The sequence below is a fragment of the Protopterus annectens genome, chromosome 9.part0 (genome assembly GCF_019279795.1).
Source record: "Protopterus annectens isolate FY-2018-M chromosome 9.part0, PAN1.0, whole genome shotgun sequence".
Classification (NCBI taxonomy): Eukaryota; Metazoa; Chordata; order Ceratodontiformes; family Protopteridae; genus Protopterus; species Protopterus annectens.
The window spans coordinates 381,663,417-381,687,797 of NC_056743.1; the positions used below are offsets into that span (position 1 = coordinate 381,663,417).

Genomic DNA, 24,381 nt, shown 5'->3' on the forward strand with positions numbered 1-24,381 from the left:
GAAGGAGGACATTGCCATCCCTGGATCTAGAGACAATACCTTTGGTTATACACTGAAGGAGGACAATGCCATCCCTGGATCTAGAGACAATCCCTTTGTTTATGCACTGAAGGAGGATAATGCCATCCCTGGATCTAGAGGCAATCCCTTTGTTTATGCAATGAAGGAGGACAATGCCATCCCTGGATCTAGAGACAATCCCTTTGTTTATGCACTGAAGGAGGACAATGCCATCCATGGATCTAGAGACAATCCCTTTGTTTATGCACTGAAGGAGGACAATGACTTCCCCTGGATCTAAATACAATCCCTTTGTTTATGCACTGAAGGAGGACAGTGACATCCCTGGATCTAGAGACAATCCCTTTGTTTATGCACTGAAGGAGGACAGTGACACCCCTGGATCTGGATACAATCCCTTTGTTTATGCACTGAAGGAGGTCAGTGGCATCCCTGGATCTAGAGACAATGCCTTTGTTTATGCACTGAAGGAGGACAGTGACATCCCTGGATCTAGAGACAATCCCTTTGTTTATGCACTGAAGGAGGACAATGACATCCCTGGATCTAGAGACAATCCCTTTGTTTATGCACTGAAGGAGGACAGTGGCATCCCTGGATCTAGAGAAAATCCCTTTGTTTTTGCACTGAAGGAGGACAGTGACATACCTGGATCTAGAGATAATCCCTTTGTTTATGCACTGAAGGAGGACAATGGCATCCCTGGATCTAGAGACAATCCCTTTGTTTATGCACTGAAGGAGGACAATGGCATCCCTGGATCTAGAGACAATCCCTTTGTTTATGCACTGAAGGAGGACAATGGCATCCCTGGATCTAGAGACAATCCCTTTATTTATGCACTGAAGGAGATCAGTGGCATCCCTGGATCTAGAGACAATCCCTTTGTTTATGCACTGAAGGAGGACAATGACATCCCTGGATTTAGAGACAATCCCTTTGTTTATGCACTGAAAGAGGACAATGACATCCCTGGATCTTGAGACAATCCCTTTGTTTATGCACTGAAGGAGGACAATGGCATCCCTGGATTTAGAGACAATCCTTTTGTTTATGCACTGAAGGAGGACAGTGACATCCCTGGATCTAGAGACAATCCCTTCGTTTATGCACTGAAGGAGGACAATGACATCCCTGGATCTAGAGACAATCCCTTCGTTTATGCACTGAAGGAGGACAATGACATCCCTGGATCTAGAGACAATCCCTTTGTTTATGTACTGAAGAAGGACAGTGACATCCCTGGATCTAGAGACGATCCCTTTGTTTATGCACTGAAGGAGGACAATGACATCCCTGGATCTTGAGACAATCCCTTTGTTTATGCACTGAAGGAGGACAATGGCATCCCAGGATTTAGAGACAATCCCTTTGTTTATGCACTGAAGGAGGACAATGACATCCCTGGATCTAGAGACAATCCCTTCATTTATGCACTGAAGGAGGACAATGACATCCCGGGATCTAGAGACAATCCCTTCGTTTATGCACTGAAGGAGGACAGTGACATCCCTGGATCTAGAGACAATCCCTTTGTTTATGTACTGAAGAAGGACAGTGACATCCCTGGATCTAGAGACGATCCCTTTGTTTATGCACTGAAGGAGGACAATGACTTCCCCTGGATCTAAATACAATCCCTTTGTTTATGCACTGAAGGAAGACAGTGACATCCCTGGATCTAGAGACAATCTCTTTGTTTATGCACTGAAGGAGGACAGTGACACCCCTGGATCTGGATACAATCTCTTTGTTTATGCACTGAAGGAGGACAGTGACATCCCTGGATCTAGAGACAACCCCTTTGTTTATGCACTGAAGGAGGACAATGACATCCCTGGATCTAGAGACAATCCCTTTGTTTATGCACTGAAGGAGGACAATGACATCCCTGGATCTAGAGACAATCTCTTTGTTTATGCACTGAAGGAGGACAATGACATCCCTGGATATAGAGACAATCCCTTTGTTTATGCACTGAAGGAGGACAGTGACATCGCTGGATTTAGAGACAATCCCTTTGTTTATGCACTGAAGGAGGACAATGACATCGCTGGATTTAGAGACAATCCCTTTGTTTATGCACTGAAGGAGGACAATGACATCCCTGGATCTACAGACAAATCCCTTTGTTTATGCCCTGAAGGAAGACAGTGATATCCCTGGATCTAGAGACAATGCATTTGTTTATGCACTGAAGGAGGACAATGACATCCCTGGATCTAGAGACATTCCCTTTGTTTATGCACTGAAGAAGGACAATGACATCCCTGGATCTAGAGACAGTCCCTTTGTTTTTGCACTGAAGGAGGACAATGACATCCCTGGATCTAGAGACATTCCCTTTGTTTATGCACTGAAGAAGGACAATGACATCCCTGGATCTAGAGACAGTCCCTTTGTTTTTGCACTGAAGGAGGACAATGACATCCCTGGATCTAGAGACAATCCCTTTGTTTATGCACTGAAGGAGGACAATGACATCCCTGGATCTAGAGACAATCCCTTTGTTTATGCACTGAAGGAGGACAATGACATCCCTGGATCTAGAGACAATCCCTTTGTTTATGCACTGAATGAGGACAATGACATCCCTGGATCTTGAGACAATCCCTTTGTTTATGCACTGAAGGAGGACAATGACATCTCTGGATTTAGAGACAATCCCTTTGTTTATGCACTGAAGGAGGACAATAACATCCCTGGATCTAGAGACAATCCCTTTGTTTATGCACTGAAGGAGGACAGTGACATCCCTGGATCTACAGACAATCCCTTTGTTTATGCCCTGAAGGAAGACAGTGATATGCCTGGATCTAGAGACAATACATTTGTTTATGCACTGAAGGAGGAGGATGACATCCCTGGATCTAGGGACAATCCCTTTGTTTATGCACTGAAGGAGGACAATGACATCCCTGGATCTAGAGACAATCCCTTTGTTTATACACTGTTTATTCAATAACACACTGATGCATAATGCTTATAGATCCTGTTATATTGCCATATGTATTCCTTCAGAGCTTTTCTTCCCAGGCCTCCACTGAAAAATGACAGCAGCTTATCTAGACAACCCATGTAAAACATAAGTAGTAGAAAAAAATGATAAATTGAACAAACAACCTCTTGTTTGAATCACAAAATGAATAAGATGTACAATAGTGAAAATAGTTACTCCTGACCTTTTAAGAATTACCTTATTTTTTAACAAGTATGTATCAGATAAAGGACAGAAACCGTTTACATATTAAACTATACACATTTTACTTTGATCTCAATTTTTTAAAGAGTAATAATATATTTCCAGAGAATTTTTCATCAGGTAGACAGCAAATGTTGGAGGCTGAGATGGGAAAGAAAGAGGTACTTGGGAATATATTTTCTGGAGTGCAGTGGGTTCGTGGACTTTAAGGATTCCCTGCAGGATGCACTGTCAGAAATGTTGGGTGGGCAGATTGGTGTGACGAGGGAGATGATTTTTCTGAGCTATGATACAGAATCGGAATTGCATAGATATGGTAAGGCCTTGCTGGTTCTAATTATGGTGGCTACCAAAAAAGCAATTACTAGAAAATGGAAATCAAAACCTCAACCTATAAGTAGTGAATATAGTAACAGACATAAAACAACTGGAATTGAGATCTTTAGAAAAGGGTAGGAACAAACTACATAGGAAAAAATGTGAATTGTGAGAACAATACATACAGGGAAGGAATGAGGTTTAAAAGAAGGCAGGACTTAAGTGAGCTATGTAATGTTTGACTGAAAATGATTGGGTGGATTATAAGTGATGTATAATGTTTGCATCTGGGAGCGTGTCAGTATGGTTTGTGATGTAAAATGTTTACAATTAGGATTGCGTTGGTGTGGTTTGTTTTCATTTATATAACTGTATGATTGCTTATGTCATAAGTGATGGTTCAATAAAGATGTTTCTTGCTTTAAAAAAAGGGGTTGGAATTGAATAATTTATGTAATGTTGCTTGTTATATGATATATAGCAATATATGTGAAGTATAAAAAACCTGTCTTTCGGCTTTTCCCGGTTAGGGGTCGCCACAGCGGAACTCCGGTCCGCTAATGATTGGCAGTAGATTTTTACGTGCTGGCTTGCCGGGCCTAATGCACAACCTTCAATGAAGGAAGGCCCATTCACACATGTCGACACACAGAAGACGCTCTAACTGAGAATCGAACGTGCATTGTCTAACTGTGAGGTGACAGCACTACCGCAGCACCACCACCGCAGTAAATGTTTCTTAATTTGTTAATACAGTTTGATTATTTTTGTATAAATATAAATTTGCCAATGTCACAAGTGATAATTCATTAAAAGTGTTTAAAAAAAGAGCAATAATATATTACTTAATTGTATCAAAAATTAAAATAAAATCAGCCATAGGACATAGCAAACTTTACTTGCTGAAAACTTTTACGCATGTTTCAGAGTAAGTATGAGGCATATGTCACAGTGCTACACAGATAAGTAAAGAAACAGTCCTGCCATAAATAAAATTAAAAACTCATGTTTCTTGGGACCTGACAACATACCCCGTAATCAAGGAAGACCTGACTAAGCCTTTATTCATGTTAAACCAAATGTTAACACATGTGGTACCAGTTCACAAAGCAGGAGACTGCAGCAGATCCAAACAGATTTAGATCCACCAACCTGACAAGTGCTCTGTGTAAAGTCATAGAGAGAGATGTAGGCATTTCAAGGAAACTTAGTTTGGCAACCATGAATACCTTGCTAATGGCCACCCTCAGGCTGTCGTCCTGCAGTAAATTTTAGGGTTCTCATCCAGTCATCCATGTTGTGTTCTATTTGAAGGGTGATGTAGCACCTGCAGGGTTGGCTTATGTCACAGATAGGGGAAACACTCTGTAATATGACTTGCTGTCCATTTCATTTGGTGTATCTGCTTATGAACATTTTGGTGTTTGCTAAGCTATTAGTCTTGGAGAGAAAGGAGGTCAAGGACAGCTGTGTCTGTAATGGACATTATCCAGAATGATGTAGGGCACTGCCTTTTGTCAGGTGTGGAGTGGCATGGGTTATGTTAAGGGACATGTTGCCTTTTTTAATCTTGTAGCTTCTTATGAAATGGCAACAGCAACACTTGAAAAGGGCTGGAAGTGTGTGCTGTTTACATCGAGTGTATAGGCCATTTGTCAGTGTTTCACATAAGGGAATAATGTACAACTGAAATACATTAAATATACATTTATCTCATTTGAATGGGGACTGCTGGTTAGGCAACAGGAAATGACAAGTCATAGATATGACGTTACTTATATATTCTAGTTAGGTTAACACTGGTATCCTGCAGCACTCTACAGTGATCTGCTATTATCACTCTGTTATTCTCCATTGTAAAAGCTGGAAATGGGATACAGAAATGTGGAACCCTGATTTTAACCCAAGTGTTGTAGGTATGAGTAGGGGGGGTCAGCTTTTGGAGGAGCTAGCTTGAATAAAAGACTGATGTTGGTCATCCTTCCTTGGAAAAGAGGAAGAGTTTGGATTTTTGGCTGTAGTAGTCTCGTGGTGAGACACTCAGAAGGCATCAAAGCACACTTGCTGCCCTGCGTACAGTTTTTTTTCAGTTCTTTAAAGAAACAAAAAGTATCCAAATGCTATGTGACTTCTGTTATAAGAGAGTCAGTCAGTTAATGGCGTGATGGTCAGCAATGAATATGGATGCAAAAAAAATAATAAAAAAAGCAACAAGTGGGCTCCGGGTAGCCAGATCTGCTGGCATTTATAAACTGGGTAACATTACTTCAGTAAAATGATACCAAAGTTATCCAAGATGTTATACAAAATGTATAATCCTGGTGCAAGTAGTGGTGACCTCACCTTTAATGACAATAAATGCAACTTAATGAGAATTGGTCAAAAATATAAAGCTATGATTAAAATGCAAATGGTCAGATCATAAAATACTTCAACTCAGTCAGCTGTAACATGGTTATAAAATGCCACACAGTCCAGAAACTTGCCTCTCCTTATTCCCACGTATGCCCTGGTACTCTCCTCCTGCCACACTCAGATCTTCAGACAAATAGCTCACCTCAATAACTCCAACTAATAATTCTCATGGTGATTTGTGCTATATTCCACCTCAGTATCCAAGCATTGTAATTCCTTTTAGTACTTAGTGAAACTGGTACAAAACCTCAATATAAAATTCATCTTAAAGCTAATTTTGTAGATAATTAGATCTGATTCTCTTGCCCACCTGCAGGTTAGACTATCTTCAGAACAGTCCTCTGTCTATTTCCTCCTGAGTCACCTCTCAACTACTGTTTTCTTTTCTCTTGCTTCTGTTCATCTTCCACTGTGCTCATCTGGTTCTCCTTACGAATGCTTCCATTATATCTCCTACTAATCAACACCTCTTTATCACATATCCTAAGACTTCTGTTAAAAAAGCATCATATGTTCACGACTGTTACCGTCATCATATTTCAGTTTACGTTAATTATTTTTTGGAGCTTTTCTCCACACACCTCAGTTAAAAAAGGATTTTTAGACCAGTCACCAAATTTAAATTTAAAAAAATAAGATCCTGGAAATTGTAAATACTATGTCTAGTCCAGTGAGATCAATGTGGCACTTTATACATTATTGATCTGACCAGTTACTGAATATATTATTTCATTCTGTGTCCTAAAAACATGCCATCTGAAACAACATGAAAATGTACAATGATTCTTTATTAAAAAAGTTATTGAACTGGAAAATGTGAGATATTTAAAATAATATCATTGTGCATTATTTTTGTATATTACCTAGAGGTGACCTCTGTCTTGTTGATAAGGCAATGTATGTTTCAGTTCTGTTTCAAAGTCTGTGCTTGGAATATATCACTAGGTGAACAAATACTAGATCAGAGAATGTAATACTAAAAATAAATATCACTAATAGTAAAAAAATGACAAGTATATTTTACAGCTCCTCCCAATATTTTGGAATGTCCTGCAGTCATCAAAAACTTTAACAGTAGCCAAAACAAAACAAAACCTGTTGAAGTAAAATAAATAAATATAAATACACACACACACATATGTTATATATATATATATATATATATATATATATATATATATATATATATATAGCAGACTTTGCACTTTGACATTATGACACACTGTAAGGCTATTGGCTCTAAAGCTAAAAAATGTATAGTCATACCCTTCGGGAAAAACAAGGTAACCCCAAGCTACCATATAGGTGGCAATCCACTAAGCACAGAAGAGGTTATCAGGGACCTGGGGACCCAGGTTGACAGTGGCCTTTCTTTTGACACTCACGTTGCTAAAGTGGTTAGAAAGACCTTCTACATTGCCCACCTGATCATGAAGGGATTCACATCCAGATCTAGTGAGGTCATTGTTCCCCTGTACTCTTCACTTATCAGACCAATGATCGAGTACAATGCCCCATTCGGGATGTATCTCACCCGACATCTGCAGCAATTGGAGAGACCCCAAAAGTTCCTCACCAAAAGGATAAAGGACTCCAAAATCTGTCATATGCTGCCAGATTGAAGAAACTCCAGCTCTATTCAGTCGCATACCGTCTGCTCAGAGGTGACATGTGCCTGACATACAAGGCCATGTCCAACCCGGAATTAATGGACATGCTCCACCTCAAAAAATCCAAATCCACCAAAACCACTAGAGCAAGCGACTTAAACCTTAGCACGGATATAAATAGGACGTGCTGGAGGGATAGATTTATCACTCAGAGACTCCCTATGCTGTGGAATAAAATCCCGGTCCATGTGAGGCAGAGCACCTCGCTGACTCTGTTCAAGAGAAATCTTGACCTGTGGATGGGAGATCGTAGGTTTACTCCGGGAATCATCTCTGTGTCACTGCTGGACATAGGCACAACAAACTAATGGGTACAGTATTTTTTCATATAAGGGGTGGCGTAAGCCTCAAAACTTTGGGCTAGGCTTATAAATGCCTTAGGGCAGATAGCCTAGTATAAACCTATGAACCTATAAACCTATGAACCTAATACCAGTCTACATACCAAGGAAGTCATGAACTCTAGAACACTGACAGGCAGGACTGCATTCGTAAATCAAGGTTATAGACTAAAAATATATTATACTGTGAAACACTGACAAAACATTAGCACTGATTTCAGGTTATAGAATGATAATGGGATACCTGGTAACAAAATTGAATACAGTGACCAAGATAATCATTTGTATTCAAAACAGTTTTTTGGTACCTTACATTTGCTTCAAACCCCCATCCCATTTGTTGAAAATTATTTGTTGAAGGTGTGTACTTTCTATATAGAAGTATACCTAATCAAACACTAGCACCACAGTAGGTCAACTGCTTTGGCTGTCCCTAAGGCTAGCCCTAGCAATGAGCTGAGATTTAACAAGTAATGCTCTCAACTTTATTAGAAGAGGAGTATTACAGTTAATTGTATGTTGCAGTGATAAATCTTTAAACTGGCAAGTGCACAGTTCTTTACATATGCCCTTTGATTTTCCTCAGAGCCAGTCATTGTGTCATTAAATTATAAAGCATCTGAGTTGATCCACCATGTCTGTGTTTTCTCCCAGGCAGAAATTGTAAAAGCACTATCATCTTCCCTTAGAGGATCCAGTGTAAGTATCAGTCTGCATAGGTTTTTGTAGTATTTGTTGGAGTTTCGATACTAGTTAGTCTTGCAGCCATCAGCGATTTGCCAATACCCCCTCCCGCCTATGCTGTACCCTCTTTCTCAAGGAGCAATAGGCAAGTTAGTATTAGAGTACATTTAAGGATACCTATCCAGCCATACAGACTATGTCTGAAGGAAGGTGATGTACTTCAAGGCTTAAATTGCAGGGGCATTTTATTCCAGACCAGAGATCGGATAGGCACTGCAGAATTAATCTGTCTATTATATTCTGTTTATCTTCTGGTGAAGATGTAGGTCCTTGGTTCTGGTGTTTGCTGAGCTATTAGAAATTAGGAGATATAGGAAATCGGAGACAATGGGGTCTGTTGATGACAGTAGGAGAGGCACAGATTGTACATCGAGTCTATAAGATACTGATTAAATGGATAGACGCACACCTATCTTGGTATCTCTGGGTCTTTAAGCCTGATACCTTCTTAATTAGGTATGTCTCTGACTACTTTAGTTCTTTGATATGCAGAGTGAGGTACATTCTAAAGGGGACACTGTACTCTTTAACAGGTCTAATCAGCGATGAGTACTGGGGAAGTATTTGATATGCAGAGTGAGGTACATTCTAAAGGGGACACTATATTCTATAATAGGTCTAATCAGCGATGAGTACTGGGGAAGTATTTGATATGCAGAGTGAGGTACATTCTAAAGGGGACACTGTACTCTATAATAGGTCTAATCAGCAATGAGTACTGGGGAAGTATTTGATATGCAGAGTGAGGTACATTCTAAAGGGGACACTGTACTTTATAATAGGTCTAATCAGCGATGAGTACTGGGGAAGTATTTGATATGCAGAGTGAGGTACATTCTAAAGGGGACACTGTACTTTATAATAGGTTTAATCAGCGATGAGTACTGGGGAAGTATTTGATATGCAGAGTGAGGTACATTCTAAAGGGGACACTGTACTCTATAATAGGTCTAATCAGCGATGAGTACTAGGGAAGTATTTGATATGCAGCGTGAGGTACATTCTAAAGGGGACACTATACTCTATAATAGGTCTAATCAGCGATGAGTACTGGGGAAGTATTTGATATGCAGCGTGAGGTACATTCTAAAGGGGGACACTGTACTCTATAATAGGTCTAATCAGCGATGAGTACTGGGGAAGTATTTGATATGCAGCGTGAGGTACATTCTAAAGGGGACACTATACTCTATAATAGGTCTAATCAGCGATGAGTACTGGGGAAGTATTTGATATGCAGTGTGAGGTACATTCTAAAGGGGACACTGTACACTATAATAGGTCTAATCAGCGATGAGTACTGGGGAAGTATTTGATATGCAGAGTGAGGTACATTCTAAAGGGGACACTGTACTCTATAATAGGTCTAATCAGCAATGAGTACTGGGGAAGTATTTGATATGCAGAGTGAGGTACATTCTAAAGGGGACACTGTACTTTATAATAGGTCTAATCAGCGATGAGTACTGGGGAAGTATTTGATATGCAGCGTGAGGTACATTCTAAAGGGGACACTGTACACTATAATAGGTCTAATCAGCGATGAGTACTGGGGAAGTATTTGATATGCAGAGTGAGGTACATTCTAAAGGGGACACTGTACTCTATAATAGGTCTAATCAGCGGTGAGTACTGGGGAAGTATGACATCTTGCGATTTGAATGATAGATGCTTGGCTATTAGTTATGTTGACTACAAGGATTTTCTGATTACATTTGCCTCATGATGATCAAAGGAGGAGAGGGAACTGTCAGCTAGATCCTTGACTACATTTAATACATGTCCCTGACTACATTTAGTATTGTCTATAATATATGTTGAAGGTAGGAGATGTCTGCTAAATGAAACAATGCTGTACTTTATTGCATTTATTTTATCTCATTTTCAGTACATCAGCTATTAACTAGGGTATTTCTTTCTGAAGGATACAGGTGTCAGAGGTGTTCATGACAATAACACCCAGTTTGCAGTCATCTGCAGAGTTAGATAACTGCAGGTCATGGTTCATAGTTTTAAGAGCAAAGTAGTAAATGCTAAAAAGAGAGGGGTCCCAGTATAGAACCCTGTGGAGATAAACTGCTTACCTTCATACTTTCAGATGATGCACCTACCAAAGTAGATGGTTTGTGTCTTTTATCCAGTTTGCTGTCTGTCTTAGTACAGAAAGATATATATTTAAAGTGTTTCACATACACAGAATGTGTGTAATGGAGTATGGCAAGAAATACTTTGACTAGGTCAAGATATGCTGTGTGAACAGTACGACCGCTGTCAAAGCTTGCGTGACTTAATAGGCAGGATCTCCCTTTCATGAAGCAGAACTGTTCAGGGTCTAACCTAAAGAAATATTTGGTACAACTGATGTTTTAAGTTGTGATGTGCTCTATAGCTTTGTTGATTAAACTTTTAAGGCCGGTAGGTCTATAATCAAGGTATGTGGTAGTGTCATCCTTTTGACTAGTTCAAAGCCTAATAGTTTTGTAGGAAAACAAAAACCGGTCAAGCAAATTCCTTCCTCTAAACATGCCAAATGTATGTCTTATAGATAACTATGATTCAAGATGAGTGAGATGGTGGCTGTTTAAGGCACCTTTAATACTAGATCTTTAAATTTTCATGTATCAAAGCTTGCCTTGCATCGTAAACAGTGTAAACAATCTAGTTTACATATGCAACATGATGTTCACCTTTTTCATGGTGCATTCAACTGCATTGTCATTCCGGGAAGTTTTCTACGCTTCCTCATACTGTCCCCCCTATATAAGGGGGATTTCATCCCTGTATCAGGGGGATTTTATAACTTCCTGTATTTACTTTTTGAATCAGTGAAAGTTGGTGATACTTCCTTTCACTGTATTAGTTGGAAAACAGTTAAAATACTTATGTTAAAGCAGCTTTAATGCAACACTGTTTTTTTGTTTCTGAAGTGTCAAAACATGGGGAAAGTTCAGATCTAATAATTATCTATCTATGTAAAATGCTTTTACGGATTTATTATTTTTCTATAATTATACAGCTGTCACTCTTGTAATGTGTTTTTTGCTTTATACACTTCTGTTTTATTGCTTTTACACAGCAAGTCTTGTAATTTCTAAGGACAATTCTTCCTTTATAGTGTGTAGATGTTTGTCTTTATCACTGTGAATAGTTTACAGATTTAACTCATTTATTCCACTTTATAAACTGCTACTTTATCATATTTTTGGTAAGATTCCTTATTAAATTGTTACACAGATATTCAGGATTGAAGGAAATGTGGCACAAATAAGGTTTAGATTAAAGCTCTTTGTATTATAAATGAGTGCATAACTTGTAGGCCTTGGGGGGCATTTGAAATGATAGGACACATGAGCATTTTGTGTTTTTTTTTGGACACAAGTTTGCTTTTCATTATACTGAATGTGATTGTATACACTTTGGTTGCACAGCCTAAACAAGATTGTTTGCATGTCACAGCCATTTTTACCTGCAGGGAATATTAGGTCAAAAAAATAAAATGAAGACAGAATGTAAAACTGTGTTGGATGGGAGTCGCAGTTGTGCCTTTATGATTACCTAGCCTGAGTGAGACCTGCATAATTTATCCACTAGGAAATGTCATTGCTTTTCACAGTTTATGGCTGAGAAGCCAAGAATAAGGTAGATAAACCTAAATGTTAAAACTTGGTGTTGCACTGACCTTTCCCTGAATACACATTATTGTCATAGGTATGCTTAAACACAAGTCTACATTCTGTTTTTTTGTAATGTGACCTTTGAAGTCTTCCCTGCATAGAGTGACTCCTTTTCATTTTACATGCATAATTTTTAATTATGCTGTTGTACAAAGGGCCATTGGCCTGTACTGAAATACTTATAAAGTAATGTCTTAAACTGGTGGTGTGTTTATAGTTATGCTCTGTTTTTATGGTTTATAAATCTGGATTTGCCACAAATTTAGTAGTTCCACTTTCTTGTCAATGATGTTTTAACCCATTTTTAATTAAACTGGTGTCCTTTTTACAATCTAAATGACCAAGTGTGAGCTGTGGCTGGTTTGTATTCTTGATGTTTTATACATTTTTTCATGGATATTGCCAAAAATGGTTCTTAGGCTAGTTAGCCGATCAGAAAAAATAATAATTGCTGTAAAATTAATTTAAAAAAGCAACAAATATTAGATGGGGAGGCTGGCATCATACACAAGAGAAATTCTACTCTGTGACCTGTTGTGTTTTATGCTATGTTATAGAGTGAAACTGCTAGACCTGGAACTCCCACGAAGATGGCAGAACAAGGATTTTATCCTGTGAGTTCCCCAAAGCTTGAAAGAGAGGTGAGTTTTACTTTCGTACTTTTCAAACCCGTCTCTGTTGATGGCAGATGAAATGTATTGCTTTCTGGACCCTTTTAAAGGTGTCTACCTTCAGAACTCGTTTCCTGTTATTAAGGCTTCCCATGATCTTGGCAGTTCCCCGGGGCTACATTTGTCTGTTCTGGACATGTAATGTCTGATGACCAAGATAAACATACTAAGATGTAATTCCAGCCAGTGATGGCAAAGCAGATGTACTACAAGAGGATGATGGCAGTCACTTATTTACTTAATTCATAGGTTCATCCTAAGCTTATAACCACATAGCTTTCAAGAAACTTGACTACATTTGTCCCACACTGAGACTTGCTCATACTCATATTCATCTAGTTCCCTTTTTTAAGCTGGATAGTGACTGACATTTTTCTGTTGGCATTTTTATTCCATAGACAAAGGAAATGTTAGAAAACACATCACACTCACTTCTGCTGCTGTTAAATGAGATCTTAAGGTGGATTATGTTAGCACATGTATTAGCCTTCCCTGCAGTATGTTCTGGGTGCAGTGCCCAACGAGGAGGAGATCTGTCCTTCTTTGGAATGCAAGGCACAGGTTCCTTCTCAGGAGGTGGTACAAAATTGGCAACATGGAAGGTTCCTTAAGCCTTTCTGGATAATTCCGATGTCCCAGCTCATTAATATTTTTGGGCATGAACCTTTGTATATTTTTAGGTCGGACAAAGTATTTTGTTAAGATCATACAGACAGGACGTATAACTCCAAGAATGGCTGAAGCAAGAAGATGCAAAGGGGAACAGTTCCCTAGAATGAATAGACAGACCACAGAATAATACAAACTACAGCGAAGGCCTTCCTTACTAATGTGGTGATGCATTCACCAAAGCAGATATTTTATACCAAAGTCCGTTATGACTTTATTGAGTCTGTTTTTATCCTTTTTGAAATGCATCGATTAATTATTTACTTTCCATATGTCATTGTGCTGGATTTGTTGCTATTGATAATCAGACCTTTGTTTTTACACCAGTTTCTGCGGAGAATACAGTCATACCAAGTTAGCAATCAACAACAAACGTGGTCTTCTGAAGGGTTTCATGTTAACCTGATCATCCAGAAAAAGATGCTGAAAAGTACAAGAGTTGATACTGAGGGCTCTATATCAGATGAACGAAAAAATCCGTTCAACGAATATGTAAAGATCGAAGCTTCACGGAAATCGAAAAAAAACGGTATTGTGGGGTCTCAGTACAGTGAGGATTAGGGTATTTGCCCTTTCCTCACTGTAGTGCGATCTTGGAGTTAGAATATATATTTAGCGGGAGGTGTGGGGGGCTGCACCCCCCCCACAATACCAGTTTCGATTTCCGTGACATTTTGATCATTTCGTATTCGATGACCAGATTTTTCATTCATCTGATATAGACCCGATACTGAGCCACGTGACACATTGTCCTTGACTTTTTTGTTAAGCACAGTGGGCCATGTACCTTTATTACTTTGGTTCTTCCACACAACCAGTTTGCTAGATTACTTAAGTATTCATTTTGAGGTCTTTGAATTTTTATGAGTCCCTGTATATGTGTCTGATGATGTTGAATGTCTTGCCAAGGTCCATGTACAGTAGGCTCCATGTATAGTCTCTCGTCAAGTGTATGTATGACTTCCTTGTAGTAGATAAGCACATTTAGTAGGCATACTTACCCTTAAAAAAGGTTTACTGATATGTGTCTAAGGAAAAAAAATGTCAGTATCCTTTTGATTTAGTTGTATATGTTCATCTCCTTGACGTTGCAAAAGATAGCTGTAAAGGTGATGGTGGGGTTGTAGCCTCCTAGATTAGCTGTGGATCCACCCTTGTGCATAGCAAGTACTGTAGCCTACTTCCACACTATAGTGACAGACCCGGTGGTGAGACTTTTGTATAGTAAGTTAAGGAGATTCTGTAGAGTGCCAGTGAGGAATTTTATCAGGGCCCGTAGAACTGGCATTTTAATCTTGGGTAGCACTGCCACAATTTGAACTTCTGTAGTATATGAAGGTTCAAAATCTGGGTGCTGCAGTTTGGATAATTTATGTACTGGCTTACTAAAATGTAACTTAAATTTACTTGCAAGGAAGTTGGCAATATGTTGAGGTTCATAAATTTCTGGCACCATAACCTTGGAAACTACCTTGATTTTTACTTGTCCAGCTAAAAAATGTTATGGCTATTTAGATGTTCTTCATATTAATCACTGCTGTAGAAGCCTAAACCATATGGATTATATGCTGCATAGGATGCAACAGTTTGCCATCTTTCAAAGTTTTAGGGCACCTTCCTCCCACCCAAATAATTAGTGAGCGCAAGCTGAGCTGACTAAAAACATAGTTGGGTGCCGAGTTTTCTTGCTGTCAAGAGAGGGCACATCTCAGGACTTCAGAGGATTGACAGTCGGCTTGCACTGTTCCATTGTGGGACAGATAAGTTCCCTTTGGGGAAAAACCTTCCACATGTTGTATTTAAAGTTTAAATTAACTTTCCTGTTGTGACTGGCATATGGGTTTGCAGTACTTTTGAACAGGTACACACTTTTGTGTTTGGCAGTTTAAAAGTTGATTTAAACATTCTAAACCTATGTTGTTCTGTGGATAAACTGTGTTTAAATTACCTTTTTGGCTGGTAAAGTGTATTAGAGTGATTTTTATTGGGTAGTGACTTTATGCCACATTTGAAATTTTACTGGCTTGTGCTGTTTAGTTTCCACAGGAAAGAAGCACAAATTTTGGCATGACCATGGAACAAACCACTGGTCCCACAATTGATCCTCTCCAGTTAAAAAAAAGAAAAAGTTAACTAAACAGCCTTTGCTATCACAGCAGGATTGCATCATTGGATGACTGCTGTGGTCAACACTGGTTCTTCAGAACACTCATCCTTTGTTTCTCTGGATCCCTCTGGTGTTGCCTATATAGCCACAGTTGACCAGGGGTTAGCCACATCCTCCACAGCTGTTGGGAGTCCCTTTAGTGGGCAAGGGAGATCCACTTTTGTTAGTGCTGGAAGAAAGGGCAGGGAAGGTGCTCCTACTTAACCAGAATGTTGTGCCCATTCCTGGAGAGGGGAAGCTGTTGCTATCATTAGAAATCCTGTTTACCCTAATTTTCCTATTAAAAAAAAACTAAACATATATCAGGAGTGGTTAAGTGTGGCTGAGGGTATTGTATAGGCTATTGACCCTTCTTATTGGGTGGTTTCTCTTAAGACAAGAAAGGATTCCCATTTTTCTGAAGAGATTGAAATAATTGAATCTGGAAAAAAACATGATGGGACCGATAACTTTTTTTTCTCAGAATTCTGATTCAGACTTAAACACAAAAGAGAGCATGTTCTCTGAATCTCACTGTCAAGGATTCTCTTTCTCTGAGAATATTTCCAGAATGTGCCAGTAGTTTGTCAGTATTTTCAGTTTCTCTGTCCCTCAGAAAATACGATGAAATGTCACTACTGGAATTAACCATCACCCCCCCACCCCCACTCCAGTGCTGCCATCATTGGAGGATGGGTTTGTCACAGCCTGTGGTTTCCCTGATAATCAGCCATCTAAGAAAGCAAATAAAATGTGCAAAATTCCTCAGTCTTTCAAATTTGTCTGCACTCATCCCAGACCTGACCCAGCAGCTTTAATTAATCCAGCATTTGCCAAGCATTTTGTTAATGCTAATCCTTCCCCTTCTAACAAAGATGATAAACAATTGATATGTTTGGGAAAAAATATATATGCTTCTACAATTTTGTTTTAGAATTTTGAATTGTCAAGGTCATATGTTAGTTTATTCTGACTAATTGTGGAAGTATGATGAATGCTTTATCTGCAGTTCCTTCCTCTGTGGAAAAATCTGCTTTGTGTGGTTTGGGTTCCTATTACGGTATCGAATTGCTGAAACTTTGAAACTGTAAGCATCAAACACAGTTAATCAAATTTTCAGCAATTCGAACTAAAAAAGAAAAAGAAAAAAAAGATCAACAGTTAAATAACTGTTGTAAGCAGGGGGGCAAGACCCCCTGCACCCCCCACACCCATCGCTCTTTAAATATACCAACTCCGAGATCACACTACAGTGCAGTAAAGGGAAATATCCCTTTCCGCACTATAGTGCGATCTTGAAATTGGTATAATTAAAGAGCGGGGGTGTGGGCGGGTGCAGGGGGGCTTACCCCCCTGCTTACAACATTTTATTTCTGTTGTTTGTTTTTATTTATTTATTTATTTTAACGTATTCGAAATTATGAAACATCGAACATACAAGTTCGATCTTGTAGTGTTCGATGTTTCATGATTTCGATAACATAATAGGAACCCATGTGGTTTAGTTTCTTGTATTTCTCAGGTCACTGCTCATTGTTTAAAGTGTGTTTATGACTCTGTAGATACTACATTCAGTGCTGTTGCAACTGGTACTGTGTTCAGGAGGTTTGCCTGAGTATGTTCTCAGAACCTCCCAGAAGATGTAAAAAAGGGATTTTAAATTCAAAGTTGGATAGAGATTTACTTTTTGGTCCCTGTACTGCAGAGGTTATCAAAAATGTGATGAGTAGGTAAACTGATACAGGGAGTCTGTCAGATTTTAAGCCCTCCTTTTCTAACTTTTCCAAAGTTTTTTCAGCTCATTTGTCTAATGTAGGCAAGAAACAAAACAGTCAAGCAAAATGTTGGTAACAATGGCAAGGGGGTTCCAAAAAGAAAGCAAAAACAAAGGACAGTCAAATAAGCCAGAATGAGTATGTATGGAATCCTGTTATCTCCCTCCCACCCTGACAGTCCCTTATCCCTTTCAGATAGCCTGAATCTCCATTTCTGTCTTTGGCAACATATTGTTTCGGACAAATGGGTTCTGAGATTGATTCAAAAGGGGGTACAGATGGCAGTAGGAAGAAATCCCTCCTTTCTAGGTAATTATTTTACATCTTCAGACCCAACCCCTCTGTTTCTCCTGTCCTACAGCACATGCTTTCTCAAGGGGTAATAGAAACAGTTCCTCCTTTCCCAAGGGGAAGAGTTTTTTTTGTTCAAGAATGTTTCTGGTGTCAACAATTTGCCTGGACACTAGTTTTGGACCTTTCTTTACTAAACCAGTTTGTGACAGTGCCCAAGTTCAGAATGCTTTCACTACACAATCTTTTACCTCTTCTTCTTCATTTGAGTTTTTTCAAACTTAGATTTAAAAGATACTTATAATCACATTCCTATCCACCTAGACTTCAAACATTTCTGAATCAAATTATCATTTTTCTGCCTTACCCTTTGGGCTATCCACTGCTTCAAGAATGTTCACAAAGTGTCTAGCTCAAATTATAGCACATTGTAGGTTACAGGGTATCCACATTTTTCCATACTTAGATGACTTATCTTTGCATAGCCTTTTTCAAAGTATCTGGAATCTCACTTCGGTGAGAGATTTCCTATTCAGGCTGGGATTTTTTTTTACTCCATCACAGTCAGGATTTTGTTCCTTGATTATCTACTAGACACCTCAGTACAAAGTGCTTTTCTTTTACAGCAAAATAATAGATCGATATTTAGATCTGTTCCATGAGTTTACCACTCAGACTTCAGTCACATGATACCTATGGCAAGATTCCACATGAGCAAGATGCAATGGTATCTGAAGTCTCTTTGGTCCCTGAACCCACAGTCATTATCTTTTCAGGTTCTGGGATTTGTGTGACGAGAAGTCACTTGGTGGAAAAATCAAATAGTCTCCCTTCCTGTTCCAAAGCAGTCTGTCACCACAGACTCCTTGGACTTTGCTTAGTGAGCAGTGCCAAGGAGATAAAAGTGCAAGGTATATGGGACTACAAAGGCAGACACCAACACATAAATGTAAAAGAAATGCTTGCCCTCATTAAGGTACTGAACTCTCTGAATCACCATTGGTCCCGAGGACCACTTGAAGTTGTTACAAATAATTCCACAGTGAAGCGGTACCTAAACAAGCAAGGGGAACCAGATCTTAGCCCCTATGCAGACTAGCCATGTTAGCATGAGATATAGCTTTACAACACAATCTTACTCAACAGGCTTCCTACATTCTGTCAGAGCAAAAATGTATAGCAGACAAGCTGAGCAGGACAAAGGCAGACCCTTGCAAATGAAAACTAGATTGGTTGGGGGGGGGGGGGGGTCTTCCAAGATTTGATCCATCTGTGGCCAGTTGCTTGACTAGGCTTTTTTGTCCCCTCACTGAATAGTTAGCTGGCAAATTCTGCTGCAGGACTCTATGCAAGAAGGCCTGGAAGACAGATGCATTTTCTTCCTTGGACAGTATGCTTTTCCACTCTATCGACTGATATTCAGGGTATTTCTGAAGATTTAGAAGGAATTCCCCCAATATCATTGTGGTGATTCCCTTCTGGCACAGACAGCAGTGGTGCTCCCTTCTTTTGGAATTGGCCAGGGGCAGTTACGCCAGGTTCCTTCACAGAGTGGATTTACTCATACAAAAACAGGGGTGTTTGATACATTCTAATCCTAAACAACTTCAAATGACAGCTTGGATGATAGGACCTTAATACGTTTTAGGCACCTGTTTACTGAGGAGGTGCAGAAGATACTAACTGAGGCAAAAAGCCTCCTACTTGAAAGCCATTTACTAGTAAATTGTAAAGGTTTTCTAGTTGGTACCAGCAACATATCTAGCACCCATTCAGTTCTAGAGTTTCTCTGGTTTTGCAATAATTGTGTGAGTTACTTTTCTGTAGCCTGTCTCACTCCTCTATCAATGTTATTTTTTTTTTGCCATTTCAGCATGTATGCCCACTGATCCTCCTCTTTCAAGGCATTTCCAGTTGAAAATTGTTTAAGGGGTTTTAATTTTGTGTTAGAGATTCTAGATTCTAACTCTTCTTCCACTGGAACCAGCTGATCTGGCTGACTTGAGATTCTTAACATGAAAAACAGTTTTTGTGGTTGCTTTCTGACCATGAAAAGAAGAGTATCTGAGTTCCAAGCTCTTAATCTCAATTTTCAGAGATAGAGAGGGTTTCCTTGAGAACTAAGCCTTCTTTTATGCCTAAAGTGATATCCAAGTTTACTTTAAGTTGAACTATCCATCTTCCTGTGTTCTTTCCTGAACCCCAAAATAAGAGAGAATGGATACTTCATACCTTGGATGTCCACAGACATCTCATCTATAATAACAGAACAAAATATTTCAGAACTTTCAAACAGTTGATCTGAAATAGTTAACTTCATTTGTGCATCAACCTATGGGTCTTCGGCTCCATATCAGATCCGAACCGGCAGTTTCCAGCAGCTAAGATCCGAGCTCCAAGCTCCTCCCCCTTACCCATAACTCCCTGCCATCCCTTCCTGACCCCAGATCTAGTTTGCCGTGGTTTGAACAGTAGCTTGATCTTGAGCGTTCGAGTTTCCAGTGTTTTTTCTGTGAGAAAAATCCTTTCTTTTTTCTTAAGTTGGGTGATTTTTTTGAGTGTGGAACTAGTTTAGTTTTAGTTTAGAGTGTTCTCTCAGGTTTTGCGTTCCCTCCCCCTTGTTTTTTTTTTCTAGAGTGTTAGGGTGTGTTGTGTGTGTGGTCTTGGGGCCTAGTGCTTGTGTTTAGTTAAAATGTCTGAGGCCTCCGAGACATTCTTTTCTAAATGTACCGAGTGTGGCCATAAGCTTTCCCCGGCTGATGGCCACACTTGGTGCATTTTATGCCTTTGGGTTGAACACCTTTCTTCTGGCTGTACTATTTGTGCAGCGTTCAACCCCAGGGCTGTCAGGGACCGGAGGTCGAAGCTGATCCTGGCGGGACTCCTGCCCCCAGATTCGGCTCCGTCCTCCGGCCCTTCCGTGGTCCCTGCTGCGGGTGCGGCAGCATCCACGGACCCTTCCCTTCCCCTGGCTGGGACTCAACCTCCCTCTTCGGGCCAGGAGGATAGGAAAGCTAGGAGGGAGAAGCGCAGCAAGAAACACAAGCGGCGGGCCGAGGCCTCTGTGTCGGCCCCGCCTGCCAAGCGGGTCTCTCCCCCGGGACGGCCGGGACTTCTCCTTCTCCTTCTCGGATCCATTATCCCTGCTTTTCGCCGGGGTCAGAGGAGGAGGAGACCTGATCTCCCTCGAGGTCATCGAGGTGGCACTCCTGTCCCGCCTTGGTGGCCTCTTCCAGGTCAACCAGAAGCCTGACGGATGCAGACTTGGACCGGATGATGAGAAGGTTCCTCCAGGCCCAGCTGCAGATGGGAGTGCTCCTGCCCCCCCCGGGGGAGCTCGACCCCCTTTTTCACCCCAATAGCTTCTTCCTCGACCCGCTTTCCGGGTTCGGGGCCTTCGGAGCCGAGTAGCGTCGGAGCCGGGGGGGGGTGTCGGCATCGGTAGTCTCAGGTACTTTGGCGCCGACAGTACCCTCGAGTCTGTCGGGTCCCTTTTCTGTGGATCCTAGCTCTCGGAGCCGAGAGCTGAGCTTCGGATCCAAGGTGGTCAGTGTGCCTTCGGCTCCGACTAGGTCGGAGCATACTGGCCCTTCGGATCTGATGGCTTCGGCTCCGGCCCCGATCTGCCCGTTGGATCCGAGGGAGAGTTGGCTCTCGGATCCTAGGGGGAGCGTCTCTCCTTCGGCATTCGACGTGGTAGAGAGGGTTGTGTAGATGGAATCCAGGCCCCCGGCTTTAGCTACAGCTCCACCCTGCACTCCCTCGCAGATGGGTCCGACTTCTATCACCCAGCCCCAGGGACAGCCTGCTCAGACGTCCCAGATAGTTCCCTTGTTGGAACAAGATGTGGCTGGTGAGGCCTCCTCAGACAACCCCCCTGAGGAGGTCCCTCACAAGCGCAAGTGCAAGAGGAGGCACTTGGACTCCCTCGAGTCCTTGGCTGAGGACACGGACTTGGAGGAAGGGGAAGCCTCCCCAAGATCACCCCCCGAAGACGTCTCATTTGGAGACATCATGGAGATGCTCAGGATCGGGGGGGGGTCTGCCCCAAAGCGTACCTCAGACGAGTCCGTGTTCCTGGAGGCATTTGAAGCAGGCCCGTCTACCTCTTGGGTGTCCCCTCCAGCTGACCCCCTGGTAGATCTGATCACTACCAGGGCCTGGAAGGAGCCGGACACTGTGTAGCCCATCACTAAGAGGCCTGACAGAATTCTCAGCCCGCCTTCGGACAGGTCTCATTGGAACAAGGGAACCCCTGTAGATGCCATGTTGGTGGCGGCAGCCACCAAGAGGGAACTGGCCCAAGAGAGTCCCTCGGTCCATCCCCCTGACAAGGAGTCCCGGGCGATGGACCGTTTGGGGAAGCGGATGTTTGCGTCAGCGACCTTCTCCATAAGGTCGCTGAACTACATGGCATATGTCATATGGCTCCAGCGGGATCTTATCAAAGAATACGCTGGGTTGCCCCCAGAGTCCATGTCGGCAGAGGACAAACAGGTGTACTCTACCCGAATGGCCACTCTCAGGTCGTTTTCCAATACCTCTATGCGGATGCTGTCCCATGCTACGGAAGGGGCCGCTAGAGCTAGCGGAGCGGGCGTCGTACTAAGGCAACAGGCCTGGCTCTGCCACTGTGATTTCGCGGAACCCTTCAAGGCGTCATTTGCTAATGCCCCGTTTGACGGTTCTGCCCTTTTTGGCAAGACCGTACGCGATACCTTGGTCCAGAGCGAGAAAGACGGGAAGACGTTGTCTGCCGTCGGAGTCCGCTTCTGTGCTCCCCAGAGGTCCTTCTCGAAGAACCAAAAGGGACAGAAGAAGATGTGGTTCCGAAAGTCTCAGCAATCCTGTTTTGCTCTGAACTCCCCATCCTTCAGAGGCAGAGGAGGACAGGGTGGACGCCGTCCTAGAGGCAAAGGGGGCCCAAAGAACTTTGGGTCCAGAGAACCTTTCTCTGATCGGCCCACGCAGCAACCCTGAGGGGTTACCTGACTGCTCCACTCTGGAGGCAGTTGGGGGGCATTTCTCTAAGCACCTAGCAGCTTGGGAGTCCATCACGACAGATCGCTGGGTGCTTCAGATTATATCCAGAGGCTACGAGATTCCGTTTCTCCATCCCCCTCTCAGACCCAGATTCCTCCCCGATGTCCCACCCGATCAGAGGGAGGCCGCAGCTACAGAAATTCGGCAGCTGCTAGAAAAAGGAGCAATCCAGCACGTCCCCCCAGACCAGCACGGATCGGGCTTTTACCCCAGGTTCTTCTTGGTGCCAAAAAAGACGGGGGACTTAAGGCCTATCCTCGACTTATCCCTACTGAACCCGGCAATAGCCAAAGAAAAGTTCCGGATGGTCACTCTTCAATCCATTCTCCCCCTCTTGCAGGAGAACGATTGGATGTGCTCCATAGACCTCAAGGATGCGTACTACCACATCTTAATGGACAGACGATCCAGGAGGTTCCTCCGCTTCCAGCTAGGAGCCAGTCACTATCAGTTCAGGGTCCTCCCCTTTGGTCTCACCACAGCCCCCAAGGTGTTCACCAAGGTGTTAGCGGTAGTAGCGGCCCACCTGAGACTCCAGGGAATTCAGGTCTTTCCGTACCTGGACGACTGGCTCCTGACTGCCCCCACATGGCATCTACTCTGCACAGCCAGGAATTTCTTCCTTTGCTTAGCTCCCTGGCTGGGAATCACAATTCACGCTGGGAAGTCCTCCCTGCTCCCGACTCAGGTCATAGATTTTATTGGAGCCAGCTCTTAGTTTTCTTAACTCTGGACCAGTTGCGATCCCTAAAACTACATGTGCAGGCCATTCTTCATTGTCCTAACCCTCCGGCGGAACTGGTCCTGAGGGCCCTAGGCTCGATGGCGGCTACCATCAATCTCCTCCCCATGGCGCGCCTGAATATGAGAATTCTGCAATGGACTCTCCAAGTCCAATGGTCCTTCCTACGCTTTCCCCTAAACCATCCTGTCCCTCTCAGCAGGGTTTGCAGGAGTGCCCTCTTGTGGTGGCTTCAGGCTCTGGACCTCCAAAAGGGGCACCCCTTCTCTATGTCCCCTCCCCTAGCCATGGTGACCACGGACACCTCTCGCTTTGGGTGGGGGGGGGGCATTGTGGCGGCAGGACCGTCCAAGGCACGTGGAACCAAACGGAGACCTCACTGCATATCAATATCCTGGAGATGAGGGCTGTGCTGTTTGCGTTGCAAGCACTTCAGAGCCTTCTTCCCATCGGGACAATTGTGATCCAGATGGACAACATGTCCTTCGTTTGGTACATCAACAAACAGGGGGGAACCAGGTCCTATCCACTTTGTCGAGAGGCCATGAGAGTTTGGGAATGGGCGATTTCCACCAACCATTTTCTCGTAGCGACGCACATTCCGAGTCGGTCCAACATCCTAGTGGACAGACTGAGTCGCACCATCCTTTCCCTGTATG

The 24,381-nt window shown here is 42.1% G+C and overlaps 1 protein-coding gene across 4 annotated transcripts in view; it reads left to right on the forward strand.

The window, feature by feature from the left end:
• Positions 1–24,381, forward strand: part of PDLIM2 (PDZ and LIM domain 2) — a 3,176,635-nt gene that overhangs the window by 1,836,320 nt on the left and 1,315,934 nt on the right. For all 4 annotated transcript variants that reach the window (XM_044082921.1, XM_044082925.1, XM_044082922.1 and 1 more), the window contains one exon: positions 12,943–13,026. In XM_044082921.1, coding sequence (XP_043938856.1) covers positions 12,943–13,026 — 84 coding nt within the window. The remainder of the gene's footprint in view (positions 1–12,942; positions 13,027–24,381) is intronic.